A 27788-nucleotide genomic window follows, 5' to 3' on the forward strand; every position below is an offset into this window, starting at 1 on the left:
AACTGCTCAGCGCGGGTTTGAGAGGGATTTATGTTATGCCTTTTTTAAGCTTTTCCTAATTTAAATCGGGATATCCGAAGCTTCCCGACTTTAAACAGCCTATTGAGTTGGCAACAATCCTCTTGGTTAACTCCTGTGGTATTTAAAAGCTTGATTGTATTTCTCGACGTATCTGTGCGCGCATTGGTGCATAAGTGACCCCTCCTTCCATGGACGTGGAGTGTTATCACCCTTACAGCTGTCAGTCATGGTGGTGGTAGTAGGCAAAAATGTCCTGTCTGAGTGACAACTACGTCCGGAGACATGTAGAGCTATCACCCATACAGATGACGGTATGCCGTCTGGATAAAGCCATCCCGCATGAGAGACCATCCGTCCAAAGACTTGAAGTTTTATTACTCACACAGTTGATAGCTTATCTGGAGCTGGTTGCTATGCTAGCAATGAGCAATATCCAAATCAGGTAAAAAAAATCTCCTGTGACTGAACCCTCCGTCCAAAGACGTGGACACAGTCGACTCAGAGGTGGACTTAGGGTTTTAGCACAGAACAGAAGTGGAAGTAGAAATCCAAACACGTACATGCTACTTTCTACAGATACTAGCGAACCTGGCGGTTCCCACGAAAACACACGAACGCATATGAATGCACACGAAAGCATGTGAAATCTGCTATGCGGTTGGCAGCGAGCGTTCTGCTTATATTGCTGTTATTCGCTTCTATGCGAAAACCTTCCCAAAGAAAAAGAAAAACAAAAAAGTCTCTGTTACCAGTTTTGACCGCCGAAGCGTTCGGACTTCCACTTCTGTTCTGTGGTTTTAGGTTTAAGGAAATCTGAGCAGATTGAGCTAACCATACTAAATTGGCAAAGCTGATTTGATACAAGATTTGTAACTAAAGGTTACATTCTTGTGGGGTTATGTGAAGACATTGTGCGATACCAACAAACCACAAACAATTGATGCATCACAATACAACATGGAATGTGTTACCGCTGAAATATGGGAGAAAGCTATCGAAAATTCAACAAGTTCATGCTAGGAAACGAAGCCGTAGCGATCATTTGCATGATATTGTATTTCATACTTAATGGTATAAAGTATATTTCTATTTACATTGAATAAACGAACGCATTGAAATTGCATATAGATGTTGTTTTATTTCAATTTTATGTTCGAGCACTCTTAATGGAAAACCCTTTATAAAATAACATGTAAAAATTTAACAAAATGAAGGCCTAAACACACTTCGAAGACAAAATCAACCATTGAATATGCGGAGATTTGATGAAAATTGATTATATAATTTCGTCGAAAACCTCTTTTTTGATGTGATAACCTAGGTTCACTATAATAGAGATAACCGAAATGTTTGACCAAAATAGCTAAATGTACATTTAATGCCAAGTAACAACTAAAACCATGTCGTTACCTCCCTCGTAACAATTTTAATTTTATCACATTCTTAGGATGGCTTTTATGACCAAAATTGAACATGAAACCCATAATAAGAGTGCAATAAAACTCATATGGCTACTTCGTTAGATGCGTTGAATGCGTACGCTTTCCGCATTCAACCTGCGCTTTTTGAACGATCATTTGACTGTTTTTTGAATCCAGTCAATCTGCCACTTGCGTTGCTGCCGTCTTATAATTCATGCTGCCTCTCAGCAGAAGCAAACAGTCATACTCCCGCTTTGCGCATTCATATGAAGAATCTAGACTGCAAACTGACTGCAAGCATAAGATGACGTATTTTTTCGTTTCACTTTTTGTCTCCAACCGACTTCTTCCATGCACATGTAGTGGTTGTTTTTTTGTTGTATTGAATATACGATAGCGCGGTTGCTTTTCGTTAGCGTGATGACTGCCAGTCATTTGACTGTTTTGCAGTCATTCGCTGCTCCAAACGGTAAAGGCAACTTGATCGAAACGAAAATGTTAAAAACGTTTAGATTCGTTCTACTGCGTTCAATCGGCGTTATGACATGACTGAGCAAACTGCCAGTTGCGTTAAGGCCCAGACACAATGCATACGGATTTTACTACGTTGCGGCAATTTGACAGTTTTTCTATGGGTTTTCTGTCAAATATCCGCAACGTAGTAAAATCCGTATGCATTGTGCCTGGGCCTTTATGCATAGCGTTCGTATTCCTCCGCTAAACGGACGGTGTGAATTGGAATGCGCGTTGGTGTGACTGCGGTAGAAAAAAGGATCGGCGAAGCCCTGATTAAGACAAAGGATCCACTGTACGCTTCTAGTGGTTTTTCGCTAGATTAAGCATAATTAATTCACATAACGCAAGAAAAAAACATTTTTTTCTTATTTGGATATCATCACTTCTTGGTAGGTACTTCCTTCCACCCACCTGCTCCCAATTTTCATTCCTTAGAACAGATTGCTACGTCGTTTTGATCGGGTTACCCCTTCCCATGTATGGCTGAAACTAATGAATGGATAAACCGCCTAGAGTAAAAATGGAATCGAACCCATTTCCAAATGACAGATTGATTCATATTGAAAACTTTACTCAGCAGTTCCAAAGCAGCGTATTTGACCAAATGTAATATTTAATTGTAATGTAATTTCGTCCCAACAACATAAAATACTACACGCTGCTCAACTCACCTAACCTCCAAATCAATGTATAAACACCCGTCGGAAGCAATTTGTTGACACAGTTGTCGAAGAAAAGGCATCGAGAGATAACAACAGCAAATCTGCTGGAAAGATTTATGTGTCAATATCTTTTTATGGCATCCTTTTTTTGCCCTCGTGAACCATTAGGACAAGTTTGCCGATTGGTAATGTAGTTTCCGGAGAATATGGCCAAACAATACCATTCTGTATGTTGTGGGAAATCTTTGATCTGATTTATTTAGTTACTCGACCGAATGCGTCATGCTTCTCTATTTTTAAACGGAATCAAAATAACTGAAATGAATTGTCCTCTGACTGAAAGGATTATTTATTCTCATTAACCTGATTTTAGAGAACAAATTTGAAGTGGTACTCTAATTTTAAATCAATTTTCGTGCATTTAATCAATTTAGCTTGCAACATGCAACAAGTAAATCGCCCGTTACCATTGACAAATTGTAAAAACAGACTTCCAATCTTTCAAATCAGTTATCCGATTGACAAATATTTTCAAAGTTAGTGAAAAAATTTAGAAAATGATAATTTCCGCGTTCGTTTTTGGAACTAAAAATTCTTAAGAAATACGACAATAGGCTAATTGAAACCATAAAATTAGTAGGTAGAAAACTAAAGCTCAATACAGCGCTTTTGCTGGGAATTTGAATTTTAGCACTTCGTGATGATTATTCACAGTGGAGTCGACCTATTTTTATTTACTTCAAGTTATTTATACCTAAGCTTGAACTGTTCAAGCGTGAGCGGCGTTTTCCTGAAGCCATCATCAGTCTGACTCGTTATGCAATTTCCACTTGTATAACAAGAAGGCTCTTTTGCAATGGAAAGCTAAGATTATCTTCAGACATTTTTTGTTCCGTTTTCTTCTTTTTCCTTTCGCTCGTTAAATGACGAAATACCTGAGGTGTTTTTATCCCAACTGTCATCTAATCTATGTCGTAATAGAGGCTAAAATGGTTGAAATGTTCATATTGATTTAAGCGTATGAAAATGATGTTTGGTCAAAAGCTCGGTACTATCTGTAAATGCGGAAAATGTGTATCTTACAGACTACAGTGTGTACGAACAAAAACAAAGTTATATATTTTTGTAAATAAAGGCTTTATCTCGTATTTTAGTTTAAGAAGTTGTTTATCCATAGATACAGAACGCAAGAAACAATCATTGCTCTATTGAATCGACTTTTGCGTGGATTTTTTGAAGTTGTTACATACGGCACGCACTACTTGCACCGGAATATCATCCCATATTTTGTTGATAACTAATTTAAATTCATCCAAATTATGATATTTATAATCTTTGATCTTCTGCTGCATGTACCCTCATATACAACAATCCAGTGGGCTAAAATTAGGAGAACTTGGAAGCCATTCCTTTATCGATATGAATCCGTCAGAAGGGCTTTGCACCACGTCTGCACAAGATTTGCAGTGTGGAGCACCATCCTGTTGAAAGCAGTAATATTCGTCACCATACATTCCCCAAACGTAAGGCATCAAATTTTGTTCAAGACCATGTCGGCAGACCTGCAATTTGCATCTTTCCTACCGTTTTTGTTTTGCTGCTTCCGTTAATGCATAGCTTTTACGTTTTTTGAATGCTTTCATATCCAGATCCATTTTCAAAATTCGACAAAGAGATTACCTGTTAATAAAGGGTGTTCACATCAAATTGCACCACAGAAGAAACGCTGTAGAAAATTACCCATTGGATATTTTCTCTTGAAAATTTCGTTAGAAGTAGTTTAGAATGTATTGTTTACACTGTATTTTCACTGTCAGTTTTTTGAAAATTCGCGAATGTCGCGAACTGATTTTGCGCAAGCACCTGGAAATCCTCAATTATCTTATCGGGATGTCAGAAAACAACTCGGAATCGTGCGGTCGGAATGGATGTTCTTTTAGTGATCAGGATCACAAGCGTGTCGTGGAAGCGTTTAAGGAGAATCTTAATGCTTCGGTCAGGGATGTGGCCAAAAAGTTGAATCTGTCTAAGTCTTTCGTTCAGAGAGCCAAGTAACGGGAGGGACTGCATACGTACAAAGTGCAGAAGACTCCAAATCGTGACGAACGGCAAAATACGGTGGGAAAGTCACGAGCCCGGAAACTGTACACCCAGTTACTGACGAAGCCTCATTGTCTCATCATGGATGATGAGACTTACGTCAAGGCGGACTTCAGGCAACTGCCGGGGCTACTGTTTTTCACCGCCCAGCACAAGTTTGATGTTTCGCAGGAAATAAGGAAGCAGAAACTTTCAAAGTTTGCCAAGAAATACATGATTTAGTAAGCGATCTGCTCATGTAGCAAAAAGAGTGCACCGTGGGTGACTACCGGAACTGTAAACGGGCAGATCAACCTCAAGAAGTGTCTACAGAAGCATCTGCTTCCCATGTTGAAGCAACACGAGGCTCCTGCGATCTTGTGGCCAGAACTAACTTTGTGCCACTAGTCAAAGGATGTCCTGGAGTGGTACGAAGCCAACGTGGTTACTTGCGCACCCAAGGACATGCACTACGGAAGCATGCGAAGGTGATCAAATCTGAGGAAGAAGTGAAGTGAAATTTATTTATTATCAACGACCGTAACTCAAACTCTAGTACGTGCACACCGAACGAGACACAATGAAAATGAAACTACGTCAAGTAATACTTAAGTCATGATGACACACACATGGTCTTAGTTTGATTGTATTAATTGTATATGCCGTTGCAAGCATAAAAGGAGCATTGTTCGAATATATATGTGTCACACTGGATGGAGCGTGCGGTTGACCAGACTGGCACCCAGCAAGGGCGCTAACCATTAGGGGTGCCAAAAAGGATATGAGCTTCACTAAAGCACTAGCAATAAGTGTGGCAAAGTACTGGTTAAAGTGCACAAAGTACTAAGCTGGGTGGGACAACTCTATGTACACTATGTTAAGCTTAGATCATTTAGAAAAGTTTTGGGTATACCTGGGTCATAGTGGGTCAATCTTCTATTCTTATTCGACAGGTTTCGCGGCCATTTGTTAGAATACAGTAAACAGTACCATAGCGTGGCTAGTGATATTATCTTCTTGATTTTAACGGTCTTCAAAGGCTGAGATACGACGACTGGCTTTAGGGGAAAAGCAAGTGATTATCATAGTCAATAATTATTTTTCAGTTAGGTATTAACAGAAACTATAAATCAATCGACTTATCCCAGTAAACCACCAAGTAGACCACCAAGCAGACCGCCAACCGAATTCAATAGGGAACCAAGTAAACCGGTTGTCGACGAAGCAAGATTGTTCACGAGATTGGTAGCACTGCTAAGCTGGTTCAGTAAGTCCTGTGGAGCATCAGTTCCGGCCGCCAAAACTTGGCTGGTGACGTTGCTCAGGCTCGATAAGGCGCCCAACAGCTGTGAGGTACCGGAGCTCAACGAGCTGGTAACGACCGAAGAAGCGGTGTTCAATCCACTGCTGGCTACTTTGTTTAGAACTGTTTGTGCATTCTGGAGGGCTCCTTGAGCATTAGACAAAACTGGAACTAGCAAGGAGTTTATAGTTCCTCCATCAGTGCTAGTTAAGTTAGTTAAATAGGTAGAGATCTGAGCAATTAATCCATTAACTTGCGCGTTGAGGGCAGCTATTTGTAAAGTCAGAATATTCAATACATTTCCCGCATTATAAGTTACTGAATTCAGAATTGTTCCTAATGCGTCGTCAGGCGTAGCACATGCTACCTACAAAATGAACGAATTTGAAACTAATTTTAGGGTATTTAAATGATTAATGTTATACTTACCGCAAGGATACATAAACTAGCTCCAAGAATAAAATATGATTTCATCTTAATAAGTATTCGATACTTAGTGTGTTACTGGTTGAATTTAGGGCTCAAACTGATGGTCAGATATCTAGAACCTGTAATTTATATACCCAACAGTACAATCGAACCATTGAATAGCATTTGTTTATAACAGAAATTAAACCTTGCCTCCCAGTAATTTTCCTAGACGAAATACTCGATATACCTTTATGAAAACGTGTTATTTTTCCAGTGTCTCATGGTTAACCACAAAATGGAAGAGCAAACAAAAAGCACACCTGCAGTACCTGCAGTAATATTGTTTGTTCAATGTTAGTCACACATTATTGCTTTCCCGTAAGTTAACACGAAATAATTCATTAATCAGCATCTGTACCAACAATTGTAGTCGGAATCATGAAGCTACATAAATATCAGTTTTTCTTTGGGCAACTATTAGTATCGCGAGTTATCTAATGAAGCAATGAAAATAGAACCTCACTATATCGTCTGTGTTGGATTGCGTGTTTTGGCGGTAAGACAATTAGAATACATACATTCATTCTTCACAAAGAATGCAATCGCATTTCCCATCGATATTTTAAAATCCTTACCAGCACCGCTGGAAATGTTCTAGCAATCTAAACGCTAAGTTAAAAAGTCTGATTGATGATCAGGAAGCCTTGCAAAATGCAGTGCAGACTGTCGACTAATATCGTCAGCAAAGGACTGTCTACTATAAATGTATTGAATATCGTGTCCGATTTAAGTAACGTTATGAACCAAACACTGGCACTTGGAAATTATACGATGCTAGAACTTTTGAATCTACAAGCAGACATTGCGGTTACCGTCAAACTGAACTACTTTGTACAATTTTGTTTTCTGTATATTTGAACTTCAACTATTAAGATTTTTACGCCATACGTTATTCACTTCGATAAATTTACTCTTATGTATCGTAAATTCGTGACCAATATTGTGTTTTCGATTTTTCCCTAGAATAATTCATGCTGAATAGCTTCATTGAAGCAGCATTTTTGAATGATTCTTGGATTGGAACCTTGTGCTTATCATATTTTTAAGACAGGCATAAAGTTAACTGTTAGCAATTCAAAATAAAACATTATTTTGCTGCTAAATTAATTTCATGCAAGAAAAAAAGAGTACGTTTAACATCTGATAAATCCACTGTTTGAAAATTGTTCTAGAATAGTTTTTCGAAAGAGATTTTGAAGTATAATGGCTAGAGTCGTGATGGTTGATTAACAAAATTGAAAATTACCAATTGTTTTTACTGGAGAACTATAGTTTAAGTATGTTCAAAGTAACCCGGTACTATTCTAAAACGTTACAGTTCCAATGAAAAAATGGCTTGTACTGGACAGAATACCAATTGTACCGTCCCAACTGGAATATCACAACTTTTAAGTGCCGCATGTAAGTTGAGCGAACACGACGGATAATTTTTGCACCGGGTTTTCAGACCGTTCGAATTAAATAGTTCCATTACAAAAGTCTCAGTTTGTGCGCTTTCGCTATTCATCTCTACTGAAAAAGTATGCTAAATACTAATTCTCTAATTATGAGCATTTCCCTTCACTGTGGGTTTCACGATTGTTAATAATTTAAAACCTTTTGTTAAATAATTATCCTAAAAGCAACTGTAGTGCCTTTCTCGTACGTTTTCTATCTCTTGCGAGCAAAAATCCAAACATGCCCTACTTTATATTAAACTCCTTTCCTTGGACATGTGCGCAATGCTCATTCCAACTTTATAAAGAAGCGGAAATCCGCTTTTATCTTGAACGTGACCTCGAACATGTCGAAAAAATGGGACAATTTAACAAGCATAATAAATCAATACTGAGGGCGACTGCACTGCGAGCATATTCCGCACGTAGGCAAGCTGGAAAGATACATCGGAAGAAGAACCCTCGGTCGAGAGCAGATGAATGTATAGCATGACAGCATGTACCCACTTGATACTGGATGGTGCTGTAAAATCTCAGGATATCCGCGAATCGCATAGTTGAGCGCCAGCATAAATATGCATTCCATGTTAAGCACCGCACCAGCAAAAAGTGCATCAAGTGCTAACCTTTCTTTCGTGCTGAACCATATGAACAGTATGCAATCATTCAGTCATAATATAACAGTGTATGCTTGCTTTGCGTAGTTTATATTCAACAGAAAAATTAGTTTGAATTTACAAAATTCGAAGTCAGTACGTAGACAAATTGCAAATGACTTTTATAAAGGCGCAATCTCTAAAGGAAGCATGTGAAAATTAAATAGAGATTTTCAGATTTTTTATCAAAGCAATAAAAAATGGTGCAAGTAGGAATCGAATTGCACGTATGTATGAAATGTTTGGGGAGTGAATATTTTGAGTTTTGAAATTATTTATGTTGAACATTTTTTGTGAAATTTAAGTGAAGGTGCTAAATATTTTTTACATTGAACTGATTGCCCGATCTTACTAGGGGCCCCTTTGTCTCTCAGTCACTTCTACATCCGTTATTGTAACGAAAATTTTCATAATGCCGTTTTTCTTCATCAATGTGCCTACTTCCCTTGTTAGTTCCCCTCCTGTTGTTTTCCAGCCACTGTCTTCTTCTCGGTAATACCTATAAATCGACACAAAGCCTTTTTTACGCTTTTGAACCTCACCCTTGTTAATGACCACCCTATTCCCCCTTTCAGAAATCAAGCCACTTATAGAAATGCTATCGTTCCAAATGCAAGAGAAATGCATCCCGTTACACATTTGAACCTTCCTCTCACTTATTAGATATCCCTTTTTTGTCAACTGATTTCTCTTTTGTGCTGATTCGCTTATGCCAAGGAACATATGTGCCAAGTTTGGTGGAGATCGGTTAAGGCGTTCTGAAGTTATGGCGGAACATACAAACATATAAACATATAGATCAATGGTGCCCAGACATAGGCGTGGTGTGGGCCATATCAGATCACCCCACGAGTTCGCGGGCCGCAATGACCTCTGACGATTTCCGCGCATAACTAAAGGTGACATAGGCGGCAGCAAACGCCGATTTTTAGGAATCACCACAAGATTTAAACTGGAAAACAATCAGATCTAAAATATGCACGAGGTATTACGACTGATCTGAGTGACCTTTGTGTCATCAAAAAAATTATTCATAACTCCGTCATCCCCCAAACTAGTCCGCGGGCCGCAGGAATCATCACGAAGGGCCGCATGCGGCCCGCGGGCCGCGGTTTGGCCATCACTAATATAGGGGAAGGGCGGTAAAGACGGACACTGCGGGAAAGACGGACACTTGTCATATTTCATAAACAATAATTTTTTGAAGCAAATCAATGATGGGAAATGTTTCTATAGATTGAATTAACACTTTTGAAATAAACTGCCGATTTTTAGCAGCGTAACTGACAAATTTATAAGCAAAACAAAGAAAAAATGCGTATATACGCTAACCGATGTAATTTTGTGCGTGAAGAAAATAGCTGGTAAATCGTTAAAAAACAACATGTTCATGCTAAACCGACGACATTGCGTTAGTTTGATCTTTCACTGAATATCCATTGGAAACCTAGTGAATTTTTGAATATTCAGTAAAAAGTTATTGAAGTTTGAAAAAATGGTATCCAAGTCGGGAAAGACGGACACCCAACGGTAGGGAAAGACGGACACACAGATTTTGAACAAAATGGGTTCACAACAACGCCCAACAACGATTTAACATTGCAAATACTTCCATATTATATATGTAAAAGTAACCAGAAGTCATATAACAGTTGGAATGAGCCAACTTTTAGAAACGATTAATTCGTCACCAATTAAAATATTGAAGGGAACCATTCTATTTTCTCGCTCAAAGGGGGGATCGGGAAGGGGGTTTCCCAAACCAATTCTTTCCTAAATACATTATGAAATATGTTAATCTTTCTTAATACTGATAATTCAACGACGCGTGACACCTTTTTGCGAGTGTCCGTCTTTCCCATATCAAGTGTCCGTCTTTCCCGCCCATGCGCAGAAACTCTGATTTATACATGATGTTTATAATATTAAAAAATGCATAAATTTTGGAAGAAATTTTCCAGCACACGTTGTAACTTTATTAGACAGAGACTTAAAGGTTCAGTTTATACGAAAATTGGGATTAATACAGTTATATTTGAGTAGATATTGAGTCTTTACCTTAAGGTGTCCGTCTTTACCGCCCTTCCCCTATATGATTTCATATAGATGATTTGAGTGCATTGCGCAATCTAGTTGATAACTAAAAGGTTGGCAAAATGCAACGATCAATATAATATAATATTTATAATAAGGTTGAGACAAGTGTTATATCTTATGTATAACAGATTATATTCTATTACGAGTTGTAATCGAATGAAATATATTCAAAATTACTTACGTATTCATACACGCCCAGCGCGACGGTATGCTGCTGACAGTTGGCCGAACACGACCGATAAAAGTAGTGCAAGCCAATTCACGTGTCTCACGATCTCTCATCAATAGACAAAGTTTTCATTGCATGAAAAGGCTATAAATACTGGATAGAAACTAAACATATTAGTAGTAAATCATTGAATATTAAATCTTACTTACTTACTTATGTGTCCATGTCCGCCGGTCCGGCAGAACAAAGGGATGAAATCAGAGATCTCCACTGCTGACGGTTACCCGCCATGGCTTTTACCTGTCGCCAGGACAGGTTCTCGTCTACAGCCCGGATGTCGTTGGCTAAGCTCCGTCGCCATGAGCCTCTGGGTCTGCCTCTTCTACGCTGTCCTTGTGGATTCCAGTCGAGTGCTGCTCTGCAAACCTCGTTCGCTCCTTTCCTCAAGGTGTGTCCGATCCACTTCCACCTACGCTCACGAATTTCTGTGGCTATCGGCCGTTGATGACACCGACGATGGAGTTCCTCATTGGATATCCAATTATCAGGCCACCAGGCACGAATAATATATCGCAGGCACCGGTTAATGAATACCTGCAGTTTTTGCGTTGTCTCCGCTGAGACGCACCACGTTTCGCAGGCATACAGCAGTACGGATTTAACGTTTGAATTAAAGATTCGGGTTTTCGTACGTAGAGTGATCTGGTTTGAGCGCCAAATGTTTCGCAGACCTGCAAAGGCACCCCTGGCCTTCCTGATCCGTGTGGCTATATCAGTCTTGGTACCACCATCGGGCGTTGTTTGGCTACCAAGATATTGAAAGACGGCTACCTGCTCAACTTGTTGTCCCGCTACTGTAAAGTTGGTTGAATTGTCAGTGTTCACTACCATAGACTTAGTTTTCGCTACATTGACTGTGAGACCTGCTGCCTGGGAGCTCTCGGAGAGGTCGTCTAACTTGCTCTGCATATCGTTTCGACGTTGTGCGAGCAAGACAATGTCGTCGGCTAGGTCGAGGTCATTTAGCTGCTCCATCGTTAGAGGATTCCAAGGCAATCCTCGATTTGGTCTACTGTCAATTGCTCCAACTAATATCTCATCCATAACGATGAGAAACAGAAGCGGTGATAAAATGCAGCCCTGTCTCACGCCAGCAGTAACCCTTATGGGGTCGGACAAGACGCCGTCGTGCAAAACCTTGCACGAGAACGCCTCGTACTGAACCTCGATGAGATGGACTAGCTTATCTGGAACTCCTCTACGCCTAAGTGCGCCCCAGATGTTTTCGTGATTGAGTCGGTCGAACGCCTTTTCGAAGTCAACGAACACCAGCAGAAGAGAGTCCTGGAATTCGTTGATCTGCTTCAATATAATGCGGAGCGTTGTGATATGGTCTACACATGATCGGCCAGCACGGAATCCAGCTTGCTGCCGCCGGAGAGTAGCGTCGATCTTCTCCTGAATCCGGTTGAGGATTACCTTACAGAGTACTTTGAGAGTAATACAGAGCAACGTGATGCCACGCCAGTTACCGCATTCCGTTAGGTCTCCTTTCTTAGGGACTTTGACCAATATGCCCTGCATCCAGTCCACCGGAAAAGTTGCGGTTTCCCAAATATTGCTGAAAATCTGATGCATCATCTGTGCTGACAAAGATGGGTCAGCTTTGAGCATTTCGGCTGAAATACGATCTATCCCTGGCGCTCTATTGGATTTCATACTCTTGATGGCAGCTACAATTTCATCCAGCGATGGCGCCTCCGAGTTCACGCGATTTATTCGACGAACTGTAGGCGTCGTACGCTGCTGGTTTTGTTGGTCTCTGACATTTGAAACTCGGAAGAGTTGTTCAAAATGTTCAGTCCATCGCTTAAGCTCAGTCAGTCAGTCAGTCAGTCAGTCAATAGCTGACCAGCTCTGTCCTTTAGCGGCATCTTTGTATTCATCCTGGCACCACTAAGGCGGCGAGAAATATCGTACAACAAACGGATATCACCATTGGCGGCGGCGGTTTCTCCTTGTTCGGCTAGGGAGTTAGTCAAGGCTCTCTTGTCCCGCCTACAAGCACGTTTAACAGCCCTCTCCAGTTCGGCGTATCGTTGACGGGCAGCTGTCTTAGCCGATCTGGTCCGCGCTCGCTCAATGCCGGCTTTCGCCTCTCTCCGCTCGTCGATCTTCCTCCAAGTTTCATCCGAAATCCACTCCCTCCGCCCACTGCGCGCTTTGCCGAGGGTTTCATCACTGGTCGTGATGAAGGCATTCTTGATGCCGGTCCATTGCTCTTCGACGGTTCCACCAGATGGCAACTCCGAGGCTCGAGATTCAAGTTGTTCAACAAAGGCCCTTTTCACCTCAGGATTCTTCAATCGGCGGACGTCGTAGCGGCACCCAACTTTCTCCTCCCGTCGTTGGACACGTGCGACGCGCAGACGTATCTCAGCGATAACAAGATGATGGTCGGATGCAATGTCAGCGCTGCGTTTGTTGCGTACATCAAGAAGGCTCCTTCTCCATTTCCGGCTGATGCAGATGTGGTCGATTTGGTTTTCTGTTCGGCCGTCGCGGGAAACCCACGTGACTTTATGTACTGGTCTATGGGGGAAGAGCGATCCACCAATGACCATGTCGTTATTACCACAGAATTCTGTAAACAGCTCCCCGTTTTCGCTCATCTCTCCTAGGCCATGGCGTCCCATGACGCGTTCAAGGTCCGCGTTGTTTGAGCCAATCTTCGCGTTGAAGTCGCCCATGTGAATTTGGATGTCCCCCTTCGGGATTTTCTCAACCACGCTGTTCAGCTGGCTGTAAAAACTCTCTTTCTCCTGCAGGTCGGCAGCATCTGTTGGCGCATAGCACTGGATTGCCGTAAGGTTTCTAACCCGTGTTCTGAATCTGGCAACGATTATTCGCGCATTTATTGGTTCCCACTTCATCAGGGCCGCATGTGCCCCTGGGCTCAGTAGGAATCCAACTCCTCTTTCTCGAGTAGCATTTTCACCTCGTATGCCAGAGTAGAGCAAGACTTGCCCGGATGATGTCCTGTGTTCGCCAGTACCCGGCCAGCGGACCTCGCTCAGCCCCAGGATTTCAAGCTTCAGGCGGCTAGCTTCCCTTGCAAGTTGAGCCAGCTTGCCCTGCTGGGCAAGGGTCAGTATATTCCATGTTCCGATTCGTGTCCGTGTTTTCATGCTAAAGGTCGTTGCCAATAATCCGGAGAGATTTCTTCTTTCATTTTCATTAACTTTTTGTGTGTTCTGGTACAGTAGGCTGTTAACCTAAGGTCCTTATCCCGCTGATGGGGCTGCCATCTTAATGTGGGCGGGAGCCACTGTGCCCCCTTTCCTGTTAGCATACGACAACCGAAGTTGCGTACCCCAGCCGGCACCTCGTGGAGGTAGGAATAGGAGTTAATGAACAGAGGTTATGGAATGCACATGTTCACCCTTTGCCAGTCAATATTAAATCTTAGTTGCTTAAAACATTACCGCTTACCGCTACTATGAAGTGGGTGGGATTATCAGTGTTCACTGCCATAGGCTTAGTTTTTACTACATTGACTATGAGACCTGCTGCGTGAGAGCTCTCGGAGAGGTCATCTAACTTGTTCTGCACATCGTATCGGCGTTGTGCGAGCAAAATAATGTCGTCGGTATCGAGTTCATTTAGCAGCTCCATCGTTAGAGGACTCGAAGGTAATCCTCGATTTGATCTGCTGTCAACCACTCCAACTAATATCTCATCCATCACGATGAGAAACAGCAGCGGTGATAAAATGCAGCCCTGTCTCACGCCAGCATTAACCTTTATGGGGTCGGACAAGACACCGTTGTGGAAAACCTTGCGCGAGAACGCTCGTACTGCGCGGTGATGAGATGGACTAGCTTATCTGGAACTCATCTACGCCTAAGTGCCCCCCAGGGCGGGCTCCGTAGTCGCAAGGTTACCGAGTCTGCTTTGACGCGAGTGGTCGTGGGTTCGAATTTAGTAGAATCAAGCCATTCGATGTCAAGTGACTTTAGCATGGGTTTATTCTCAGGCCCCTCCATTTACCCTTCCTTCATGCTGAATTCTATATTTACCCTTTGAAGCCTCTTGACAGTGCAAACGTCCTTACTATAGTTAAGTGTACTGGTCAGAGGTACTAATGAGTCCTCGCCAGGAACGGCTATAATATGGGATAGTGCTGGCAGCGAGGAATAAGTAGGTAAAGTAGATCAAGCTTTGAAGGAAGGGCAAACCCCAATATACGTAAGCACGCATACAATTTAAAATAAGCATATCGCTCACTCAATAGCGATTATAGCAAAAAGAAATGCAGTGCAGGTCATACAGCAAACACCCGGGCGATATTACAATAGATCATCTATACTTGTCGCAGTAATGAGTCCACACATGGAAAAAAGTGCACCCCAGATGTTTTCGTGGTTGAGTCGGTCAAACGAAGTCAACGAACACCAGCAGAAAAGAGTCCTGGAATTTGTTGATCTGTTCCAATATAATGCGGAGCGTTGTGAAATGGTCTACACATGATCGGCCTGTACGGAATCCAGCTTGCTGCCGCCGGAGAGTAGCGTTGATCTTCTGCTTAATCCTGTTGAGCATTACCTTACAGAGCAACGTGATGCCACGTTAGTTACCGCATTCAGTTAGGCCTCCAATTTTAGGGACTTTTCCAATACACCCTACATCCAGTTTACCGGAAAAGTTGCTTCCCATATATTGCTGAAAAGCGTATACATCATCTGGGCTGACAAAGATGGGTCGGCTTTGAGCATCTCGACTGAAATACGGTCTATCCCTGGCACTCTATTGGATTTCCTACTCTTGATGGCTGGTTTATTTTCATCTAGTGATGGCACCTCAGAGTTGACGTGATTAGTCCGACGAACTGTTGGCATCATGTGTTGCTGGTTTTGTTGGTGTCTGACATTTGAAACTCGGAAGAGTTGTTCAAAATGTTCAGTCCATTACTTAAGCTGTTCTGTACGATCAGTCAGTAGTTGACCGGCTCTGTCCTTCAGCGGCATCTGTGTATTCATACTGATACCACTAAGGTGGCGAGAAATACCGTACAACAAACGGATCAAGCGGCGGCGGTTTCTCCTTGTTCGGCTAGGGAGTTAGTCCAGACTCTCTTATCCCGCCTACAAGCACGTTTAACAGCCCTTTCCAGTTCGGCGTATCGTTGACGGGCAGCTGTCTTAGCCGATCTGGTTCGCGCTCGATCAATGCCGGATTTGGCCGCTCTCCGCTTGTTGATCTTCCTCAAAATTTCATCCGAAATCCACTTCCTCCGACCGCTTTGTCGAGTATTTCGTCACTGAAGGCGTTCTTAATGCCGGTCCATTGCTCTACGACGGTTGCACTAGGTGGCAACTCTTAGACTCGGGATTCAAGTTGTTCGACAAAAGAAACTTTTCACCTCAGAATTCTCCAATCGGCGGACGTCGTAACGGCACCCAACTCCTACCGTCGTTGGACCCGTGCGACGCGCAAACGTGTATCAGCGATGATGGTCGGATGTAATATCAGCACTACGTTAGTTGCGTACATCAAGAAGGCTCCTTCGCCATTTTCGGCTGAGGCAGGTGTGGTGGATTTGCTTTTCTGTTCGACCGTCGCGAGAAACCCACGTGACTTTATGTGCTGGTCTATGGGGAAATAGCGATCCACCAATGGCTATATTGTTATTACCACAAAATTCTGTAAACAGCTTCCCGTTTTCGCTCATCTTTCCTAAGCCATGGCGTCCCATGATTCAAGTAGACAAAATTTTATTTTTTCAGGAAGCTATTTTTCTTCTTTTTCGTTTTTCTCAAGCTGTGTTTTGTTTACGAAACCGAAAAGTTATAAAAGTCTTTGCCAAGTTACTACCAAAAAATAAACAAAAGTTTGTTCCAATACGTTGTGTAGTTTTTAAGAAAAAGGTTCATAAAGTTTAAAAGTCATGGTTTTTCAGGAGCGGCGATTTATTCCGCCGAAGTTGTTCCACGCCGCACTGGAATGCTTATGTGTATGATCGTTTTTCGACCACTTCCCGTGGTCGGATCATTACAAATTTAGTATCAAAATAAGCGGAATAGATTGCAGAATCAAAATCTGAGATAAAAAAATAATATTTTTTTCAAAATGTTTAGTCGTTCATGTCCCCTTAAGTCATATAAGCTAATATTAAACAAAAATGTTTGTTGGGTTGTGTTCTATATCTGTCATTAGTTGATTCAATTTTACAAGCGATTTCTGATATTAAAATTCCTTTGTACGTTCATATTTTTTTAATTATCCAATTGATTGTCCTATACTGGATGATACAAAATCACCCTCGTGTTTTATATCAAATAATATTGAACCGAGCGGAAACAGCTTTTTGCTGCCGTACACAATGAATTTGTAAATTATTAATTCCTGTCAAATCATTCACTCGGTTTCAACATGTATTGTATTATAGTTTTACCTGACAATTATTTATCGAGTGCAGAAATGCTGTGAAACGTTAAAAATGTGTATATAAAGCATGCATCAAAAAAGTAAACTCGTAAAAATCCTTAGTGCACTACTATTTTGAAATTTAATTCCCCAGCAAACAATCAATTGGCCTAAGTCGTGAACTCGCTAAGGGGTTAATTTTAGGTCATACAGGCTCTTTCCTTTGCCAGATGCAGTACATATACCACCTTTGCTTTGAATTTGCATCTTATGCTGGCTTACCGTTTGTTTGTTTGCTTTTTCAGAATTTCGCATCAGCAAGTACTGCGATGAGCACTTAATTATCGGTAACGAGGACCAGTGGGAACGACGTCGTGGCAACACCCACCGATCCAACAGTGAACGGGCTGCCGTTTCTGGCACGGAAACGTTGGCGGTAAATGGTGATAGTACCGCAAATGGCGGTAGCCTACAGGAGGAATATGGCGCCGGCAATGGCAACGACCGACCGGTTGGATTTACTGAGGATCGCGAAAGTCAGTGGAGCTACGGTGACAATGGAGACTACGACAGCGACGACGACGACGACAATGAGAACAGTGAGTACGGCGCCGACTACGGTGATGGTCCGAGGGGTGAGCCTCGGGCGGAAGCACTGCAGCAGGGACAGCAGCAAATCCAGCAAATGCACCCGTTCCATAATCTGAAAATCCTGAAAACGTTACCTGGCGAGGAAGCGCCGCTTAATGAGACGGAAAAACAACGGAAGCTTGACGCGGATACCGCCAATCGGCAACGTCAACGGCAGAAAGTTTTCTCCCAGGTACGAATTGTTGTAGCACAGCTAGACTGGTATCTGCTAGAATACTTATTGTATTATCTGACGTTTCTGCAGTTCGTTTCGACTGCTTTTGATGGCATCATAAAGTTTATTCTTATCCTAGACTAGAGTTGTGGTTACATTTAAAATTTGAGCTGAGAAACAACAAATCAGTTTATTTATTTATACTTATATATATCAAACTAGCAGATTTATTTCTTTCGTTTTATTTTTGTTATGGCAACGAAAGAATAATACCTACCTAATGAAATCTGTTGTTCTTTTTGCAAAAAAAAATAAGTGGGAAAGCGTCAGTAATTTTAGATTAAATCTTTGTGCCATGACGCTCCAATCTATTTCGCATCTATTTTGCAGAGCCAACGACGAAACTCCAACCACACACTCCAAAATTCATACACAGAATGACGACTTTTTCTTCATGTTCGAAATCCCATAGCATTTATGGCGATGCGTTTATGGCGATGACAAAACTGTCTCTGTTACTCCTATTGTATGATGCATAACGATCATTAGGTATAGAATTATAGAAATTACTCTCGCATTACGGTATATTTTACACCGTAATTTAATTTCATAAGGTTTCGGTTTACCTAAGATCAATTCGAAATGCAAGTTTATAGAAACATCCGTATAATTCACTTTATATCCCACACTTTACTTAGTTGTTTATTCCTACTGTATTAGTTCTCAGTATAATTTAATGCGTCGCAACATGATGTTAGGACTTTGTTTTCAATCACACAATTATTTAAACTGATAACCCAGAAAAATATACGATATAGAAAATGCATATTTCAAAAATGAAATGCTTACTTGGTCACGGCAATTAACCCTCTAACGGGCAACACCGTAAAAACGATGCGATCAAGCTAATCATGAAAGTACACATAAAAAAACCTTAAGTTCTGATTTTCATGCAAACATAATTATCTGGAGGAGCGCCAGGTAAGAAAAAGTCCAATTTCTCTTTTTGTTTTTTCATGTCTAACGCTCTGCCCAGATATTTTTTCAATTCAGATATATAACAAAATTAAAGTAATGCATGAAATTTACTCATAGAAAATTTTTGTAGGTCAATCATTTTGTTCTAGATGTCCTTTTCCTTCAAAAGTAAAAAAGGGAATATTCGCGCATTGTTTTCGGAATTTTTCGGAATTTTTGTTTTTGAAAGACGATAACTTTTAAATGCATTATCAGAATGTTATGATATTAGTATCAAAATGTCAAGAAATCTGTTCTGAACACATTTTGCATATTGCCAATTAAAAACAAATTTTGTTTGCGGCTCTGGAGCTCCAAAAGCGAAGGCCGTCTACAGACGGTCTTACCCGTTAGAGGGTTAATTACAGTTGATAATGGATTATTGAAGATAGCTGGTTTTGAAGTGACAACAACTTACTTTTGGCGCTAGTGTATATGAAAAAAACTATATATAAAACAGACAAACAGACATAACTCTTTGAAGAAAAAATCATCAAAAATTATCGTCACACACATTTTTCCTGAACAACCCAAGTAGCACACGTTGTCACAATTGAGTCGCAGCGGCTGATATGCGACAAATTTAAATGTAAAACTTCGGTTACTGTAACCTAAAATATAACAGTTGTGTAACCGAAATAGCGTAACTTATGTAACTAAATATGGTTACATTAACAGTTACTCAATAACCAATATGTAACATGTATGGTTACAAAATGGTTACTATTGAAGTTACACATAAACTGTAAATTGACTTTCAATTGGTGGCAAATTAGTTATCTTGAAACTTTTATTGCATTGCGAAAACAATGCAGCAGGTTTATTATTTCAATCTATGGCTGTCAACGTCAAGCAGTACCGTCGATTCGGGCGAAATTGATCAGTCGGGTGAAATTGATCAGCTTGGACTAACGAGTAAAAAACTCTTTATTCTACGTTTATACTCATTCATAAAGCTGAATATGCACCCATCCATATAAAGATTGAGTTACAGGTCAAAGTCACTTGGCTTTCAGCAAGATTGATCTTGTAAATGGCTTGATTTTTTAAAATTTACTATTTTGATCGAATCGCAATTTTCAACATGCCCGATAAAACTCCTTGCTGTTAACACAAATTTCGTTGCAGAAGGAAATTTTGATAGAACTAATTCGATTCTCTAATTATCTGGCTGTGCTTTGATAATTTCCATGAATAAAATTATGCGATAGAAATTGTTTGATTTGATCTTTTACGAAATAAAACGATTGATAACATCATGAACTGAGGCAACATAGATTTCTAGATCGCTATGGGTGCGAAATGGAGCTGCCACCTGCGAAAGTTTATTCTTTCTGTAAAGCAGAATGGAGATTTATAAAAGGGTGCAAAAGACAGACAATACTTTGCACAAATTTTACAAACGCTCCATATGGCAGTTGCATGAGAGTGCAAGAGATCGGTTTGTGCTTACATAGCGAAATGCAACTACACATTCAAAGAGACAGTCAAGCTCCCGTATATGAGGAGAATTAAATTATTTGTTTCACTAGATTGGTGAAGATTGTATACGAAAATCGTACATTTACACATATATACAGCAATGTTTAAACAAAAACAAACGATTACGATGCTAAAATTGGCTTAATATCTTTTCTATCGTTCATATTTATTTAGCAGATGCATCAACCATGCTAATGTAGAGCTGACTGTTTGATTTTTGTGCTAGTTGCTGTACGCGACATTGTTGCCTACATACAGGCAATATTTCGATTACGCCAGATTTTATACTGCACGATAGGTTATTGCTGTCAGAGCGTATGGTTTAATAGCAATATCGTCTTGATTTCTACGTGATCAATTTCACCCGTTATTTGTAAATTTTCAATTTCACGATTACATTAAGTTTTATCTAAAATAAAACTATTTATATAAGATATAGATGATACTGTCGTGTAGCCAGCACTACAGTACTTATTTTAAAATTGAATCATCTTCCTAAATATGTTTCTATTCAAAGATATTTAAAAAATATTCGAAAAAGTGATCAATTTCACCCGAATTCACGGTAAATTTAATTGTTGAATATAGAAGAGTGTTTAAATTTCACTTGTTATTTCAACACAAATTTTAATGCAGCTTCAAATTTATGGTGAAATGCATGATTCTAGCTTTGAAAAATTCACGCGCTCTTATTTAATCTAGCTTTTCGTTACTTGAAAAATTGATTTTTTGTAAAACAAATATGTACAAATATAAAACATTTTAATTTTCTGATTTTTTAAATTTATTCTTAGCAATAAAGAATTAGTGGAGCATTCACCTAGAAATCATTAATAAACAAAATGTTTTCGCTATCACTTAGTAAAATTCATAGCCATTTTGCCTTTGCCGCTACACCATCGTCCTTGAAGTTTTATATCGTTTTCGGCATATTGCATGGAGTGATTTTAAGCAGACATTGTTCAAAGATATCGGGAAAAGGTGTTTTTAGTGATTGTTGTGAAAAGAAAGTGTTAATTTAATATCAAAGAATAGTTTCAGTTTGAATAAAACAGTTTACCAGCAGTGTTTATCATAGAAGGTTACAATTCAGTTACATTCTAGTTTCACGTAACCTTAGCCTTCGACCTGGTTACGCTATCGGTTACGGTAACCAATATTAAATCTGTTGTGGTCACTTATTTCTTATGTCGTCATTTCTAAGTTACACTGTAACCTATTTTCATTGCCGGTTTAGTTTCGACGTAACTTGATCGTTTTGACGTTTGAGAACAATCAAAATTTGTTTACTTAATATCAATGTCTATGCGGAGAAAATTCCAAGTACCATCAATTAAGTAAATAAACGCATTTACAAGAGCATTTTACAACCCGTGAACCAATTGTTTATCTTTACCATTAGTGAAATTCTTGAGATCTAGTTTTTGCTTAATCCATTGTGTTTACATGGAACAGTCAACAAGTTGTTGCGAAAGTGTTACTAGCCGACTTTTTTGACATCGTAACTGCTCGTAACGGAAAATTAACTGTTTTGCGACCAGCAAGTTTATGACAGTTTGGAAAAAGGTTTCATTTCTGTCACTTGATAACTATTTGGTAACTCGTAACTGAAAGGTGGCTGTTTTGCGACGACCAAGTTGTTGACAGTTCGAAAAAAAGGTTTCAATTTGGTCATTTGGTAACTACCTGGTAACTTTTTGAGATTTTTGTCACTAGGAAACTAAAAAATAACTGTTTTTAATTTTATGTAACCTAATTCGTTACAAGTATCCTAAATGTAACTGCTGTGCAATCTTTTTGTATTTTTTTATTTTTATGATTAGTTACAAGTGCTACTTGGGAAAAGCACCATCTATGAACGACATTCCCAAATATCAAATTACAACATACAAGCAAGTATCCTGTATGAGGTTTTCCCTTCCTTTCGTTAAAAAGCACTACTCTGACAAATACGGAGACATTCCAATCTAACAATAAATTTGAAACAACTGTTACAGCTTGCAAAGAATGGGACAGTGAGTGTTATGTCTGCTTGTCTGTGAAAATTCAACATTTAAGCGTATATCTCCAGACTCTTCAATTTTATTTTGACAACTTTTGGTGTGTTTCTATTCGTAATCTCAAGACAAGAATTATGGTTATTTGAAATATTAAACATTTTTGAAATTTCTTTTGGATTTGCAACAAAAAAAAATACGATACTTGCTTACCAAATAGAGAATCGCAATCCTGTAGAAATAACAAAAAGTTTTATTACCAAATTTATAAAATTTTGCTATTCAACTTCAACTGTTCACTTAGCCTAAAAGTCCGGTTAAACGAGACAGCAAATTTCCGAGTAGAGAATTAATGTGCGAAGCGCAGGCGGCAGTGGCGTCGTTTAGGTCGGCTGTGGCATTACCCAGCTTGTAGATCAAATCCAGCGATGCGGAATTTCCAGCAACCAAAATTTGTGTCAGATTTCCGTTCAGGTACGACAGTGCGGTCAACACCTGAGCAGTGCGAGTGTTCAGCGTAGAAGTGACACTGCTGGAAGCTTGAGCCAAACCATTGGTGACGATACTGGTCAAAGCGGCCTGAGCGTTCTGAAGGGCAGTCTTAGCATTAGCCAAGGCAGTACTCAGTTGGATATTGGCATTCGAAGCTCCGCCATTGATGGTTGCAGCAAGTTTACTCAAAGCTATACTTATTTGGTTGATGAGAGCGTTAATGGTGTCGTTAAGTGTTGACAGTTGCGTTTGTAGTGCACCCAATGCATTGGTAACACCAGAAATCAGTGTCTGTAAAATGGTAGCAGGAGAAGCGAAGACAACCTAAAAATTAGAAGAAAATATTCATAACGTGGTAAAACAATTTCCAGCGTTTTAGATTAGCTGCTCTTACAGCCAACAGGCACACCCCAAGTCCGACGATCAACAGCGATTTCATTTTCGTTAAAGGTGTATTAGACACGTGTTCCAAGAACGAGAATGACAGCTGGTTTGTGTAATCGAATATTTATACCGATTCTTATCTACATAAGCTAAAGGAATATTCCACAATATTGAATCTGTCGTAATCCTCTATATATTGACACCATTGACGCAAAAGAATTTCTGTGGGAGGTGCGCAGTGATCTGCAAATGAAAACAATGGATGGTTTTGTTCTATCGAATGAGCCACATTTCAAATATTCAACAAAGCTGTTTCTATACGGTAGTTTTTTTTATATTTGTAATTTTTATCCTGCTAATTTGTTTTATATCCGGCATCTGATCAGCATGGCTTTAATTGCTTTAATTAATTTTAGTGTCTGATTGCTTTTTTTGAAACTACAGAACGAAGATACTGAGCAAAGAAGTTCAGGAAGAATAAGTTTTACATTATGGCGCTGTAAGGCTGCAATGCCGTTGGTAGGGTAGCAGCCTGATATCACGGTTAATCCCAAAGATATAGCCATGCTTACTTTAGCAATTTTGTACATAAAGCTCAGTCTGTAAGTGCCCCATACATCACTATTTCGAACTCTGTTTACCTGAGACAGTTAAGTCAAAAGAGCACAACAACCTTTGTATCGACTATAAAAACTTGTCAAGCCTGTTCAAAGGTCCTTTAACTATGCACTTGATACAAAATATCATGGAATTTTAAAGACTTTTAGTCTATTTTGTATGATTATTTTGAAAAATGCCCTACATCGATTTATAGGAGCTGGTAGTATTTAAGTAACTGGTAGTTTAGCGCACATGCGGTCCATGATGAGTTCAAGAGACTCTGCTCAACAAATTACCACCTATCATATTGCATTACAGCGCATAATCATATACAAATTACTGAGGAATTGGAGCTGAAAAATGTTCATTTTTGTTCGCAAACACCGGGCGTAACTACCACAGATTATTTGGTTTCCATGAAAGTGCAATTTTTTTAATCTTACTTGCATTTCAGTTTATGCTCAGATTATTGTAATTTTAGCTTACAAAACTTCCATCCGTCCATTCCAATCCATTGGCAATCGAATTCGGTTCAAAGTTTACTAGTTGCCGAATCTAATACAGATTATTGACAGTATGTATGTAACAATATGTATTGAATATCAACACTGTAGATAATGTGACATACGGTGAACGCATTAGGAATGTTGAGCGCTTATGTGTAAATCATGAATCCTCCGAAAGAATCATCTGTGACAATGGCAGTATAAGGGGTCAGTCCTGACGTAGTGGTTAGCATTCACACCTCTCACGCCAAGGACCCGGGTTTAAATCCCAAAACCCGCAGAAGTCACGTATAACCCAAGCTGTTAAAGTGACTATAATCTAACAACAACAAAAAAATTAAAAAAAATTGGCAGTATAGAGTAATTCTCGTTGAAACGGGGCCACTACTGACACGAGGTCTTCAAATATTGGAACTTTTGCACTTAATTGGTTGAAAACGGTTAAAAATGAGAATGACATTTTTATTACCTCGAAATAGTGGACCCCTCGTTTGCCAAGGGGCCTAACAGTTTCAAAAAACAGTTGAATTTTCAGCAAACCTTGAGATCTATATCACGTATTATTTCAAAAATTTGCAATGAAACAACTAACAAATTGCCGGTTTTGTAAAGAACAGTTCTTTCAAATGGAGTAACAAATTTTTGGCGGCCATCTTGGATTTTATCAATAAATCGCCGTTTTCGACATTAGCCCCTCAACCGATTTTTGTGTTAAGACCACCATTAGAAAGCTGATAAAAAATGCTACAAGAAACCAGGGATGCCACATATAATTCTGTGTTTTTTGTTGAAAAAATCTGACAATCTGTACGGCGAGGAAAAATATCTGTGCAAAATCTGCCCAATGCAAAACAATGAGAGCGAAAGAGATAGAGAGTCATTATGATGACTATTTCCGTCTCTGTCACTCTCATCTAAAAGCTCAAAAATCTGTTTAATTTGGCGAAACTCTGTATTCCATGCATACAGTTTCTGTACAGGCGATTGCTTTCAAATATCTGTTAAACACAGAATAATCTGTGCATGTGGCAACCCTGCAAGAAACATTCATAAAATCAGGTGTGCAATGCATTTACTGAATAAAACAATCAGTTATCTGTTCACCATTTTCATATAATTATTGTCATATTTCCAAAATTTACTATGAAACAAACTACAAACGACGCGGTTATGTAAAGAGGAGAGATCGGGCTTATAAATGTAATGAAAAAAAATTGACGACCATCTTGGATTTGACCGCCATGTTGGATTTTATCAATAAATCGCCGTTTTCGCCATGATTCCTCCAATCGAATTTCGTTTAAAGACCACCATTGGTAAGCTGAGAAAACATGCTACAAGAAACATTAATCAAATTTGATGTGTAGTGACATAAGCTAAATGAAACAATTAGCTTTCTGTAGCAAGATATACTATTCTATGAGCTTATTTATAGCTCATAATAAACAATTTTATCAAAAAATAACACATTTTTCTATTGATTTTTTCAGAGATTCCTTTGGAGATCTCCTAATAGAAATATTTTTTTATAGACAAAATATAGCATTTTTTTATTGCTATTTAATGTGGTTTTAACCAATTGGTCATTCACCACGCTTCACAAAATATAGTACTTTCACCTAATGGTTGTCTGATTTGCGGGAAATGGTCCGAAATTGAAAAAAAAAATTGAATTTTATTTACATATATTTTATAACTTATTAAAGTGATCAGCCCCGGCGTAGTGGTGAGCATTCACGCCTCTCACACCGAGGACCCGGGTTCAAACCACAACCCCGCAGAAGTCACGAATGACCCGAGCTGGTTAAAGTGACTATAATCTAACAAAAAAAAAACTTATTAAATATGCGTCGTAGCGACAAACAGTCTTCAGAGAAACTGTGTATTTTAGCACACATACTGAATAACTTTGTAGAACACTCGAAAGCAAAAAAAAATCGTGTGCAAAGTTATTGAGTATAATTGGTTTTAAAGTGGTTTTTTAACACATCATTGTATTTCGCAACCGGTAAGAGATAGATAGTTACTATGTTCAGCAAAGTTGCTTATTTTAGTATGTTCTGCAACTTTTTGCAGAATTTTTTTTATTAAATTATTTAAAAAACAAAAGTTAGTATCACCCTAATAGGTGAATTCACGGTCACCCTAATAGTGCAGAAACATGCGCTATATTTTTTTACTAAACTTCTCCGAAGACACTACCCTTGAAAAATTACGCATTTTTTACCCAATTGCTAATGTCCGCACTTTTTCGAAACTGGACCACAGTGCACTGTTTTGTCGAATTGGAATAGAGACAGCTGACCAGAAAAGGCAATCAACTTCATGTTGCTCCAGCAAATTAGCAACTTCTTTTAAAGGTAGTCCTTCTAATAAGTTTAAGGTTCCAGAAGTTACGAAAGCTTTACTTTTAAGTCCGCAGCTGTAAATTATTTGTGAAATGAGAAACTTATTCAGCAACTTCTCAACTGCCGGTTGAGAACTACAGAGGAATTGCCATTCTCTCGGCCATACCTAAAATGTTTGAATCTCTGGTATATGAGCAATTGTATCTTGTTATTGAACCAAAAATTTCAAGTTTTCAACATGGTTTTCTTAAAAAACGCTCAACGGTAACGAATTTGGCAGAATTTGTCTCGAGAACTGCGCAATGGATGATGGATGGTTATCAGGTGGATACAATCTACACGGATATGTCGAAAGCGTTTGACGTAATTAATATAGATGCGATTACAGCTGTGTTACCAAAATATGGAATAGGCGGAATGAATCTGCAGTGGATAAACGATTATTTAAGAAACCGATCGCAATATGTCAAGATTGATAAAAGCAAATCAATGTCGTATCCCGTTTGGTCTGGTGTACCCCAAGGGAGTCATCTTGGACCTTTACTATTCGTAACTATCATGAACGAGCTTCCGGAACTACTTCCCGATGTTTACGTCCTAATTTATGCCGACGATGTTAAGATTTTTCTCCCAGTAAAATGCATGAAAGATTGTCGCATACTTCAAGATAGCGTCGATCGGTTCGTCGGCTTTTGCGAAATGTTTGGTCTCAAAGTGAATACAACGAAGTGCAGCGTGGTTTCGTTCACTCGAAAACCAAACAAATTGTTGTCTGAGTATTTAATAGAAGGTGACGTAATTCCTAGAAAGGATTGTGTATGTGATCTTGGAGTAGAAATAGATAATGAGCTCAACTTTGTTCGTCATGTGGAAAAGATAGTAGCAAAGGCAAATTCGCTG

General features: G+C 39.4%; 2 protein-coding genes across 2 annotated transcripts in view; one reads left to right on the forward strand and one right to left on the reverse strand.

Annotated features, from left to right (window-relative positions):
• LOC128740407 (uncharacterized) overlaps window positions 1–27788 on the forward strand; it is a 139976-nt gene that overhangs the window by 71221 nt on the left and 40967 nt on the right. The window contains exon 5 of the mRNA XM_053835947.1: window positions 17563–18080. Within this exon, the coding sequence (XP_053691922.1) occupies window positions 17563–18080 (518 nt within the window). The remainder of the gene's footprint in view (window positions 1–17562; window positions 18081–27788) is intronic.
• On the reverse strand, window positions 5811–6651 carry LOC128741502 (uncharacterized). Its single transcript, XM_053837371.1, has 2 exons — window positions 6432–6651; window positions 5811–6369 (listed from the first exon to the last, which is right to left on the reverse strand). The coding sequence occupies exons 1-2, from the start codon at window positions 6474–6476 to the stop codon at window positions 5839–5841; spliced, it is 576 nt and encodes a 191-aa protein (XP_053693346.1). The 5' UTR covers window positions 6477–6651; the 3' UTR covers window positions 5811–5838.

Source organism: Sabethes cyaneus, chromosome 3 (genome assembly GCF_943734655.1).
Source record: "Sabethes cyaneus chromosome 3, idSabCyanKW18_F2, whole genome shotgun sequence".
NCBI classification, from domain to species: domain Eukaryota; kingdom Metazoa; phylum Arthropoda; class Insecta; order Diptera; family Culicidae; genus Sabethes; species Sabethes cyaneus.

What these genes read in the sequence shown, in the direction of transcription:
- LOC128741502 (XM_053837371.1), bottom strand. Translation starts at nt 6,476, where the DNA reads ATGAAATCATATTTTATTCTTGGAGCTAGTTTATGTATCCTTGCG. An exon ending in CTAGTTTATGTATCCTTGCG is followed by an intron (nt 6,370 to 6,431) that starts GTAAGTATAACA and finishes TTCATTTTGTAG; the next exon opens with GTAGCATGTGCTACGCCTGA.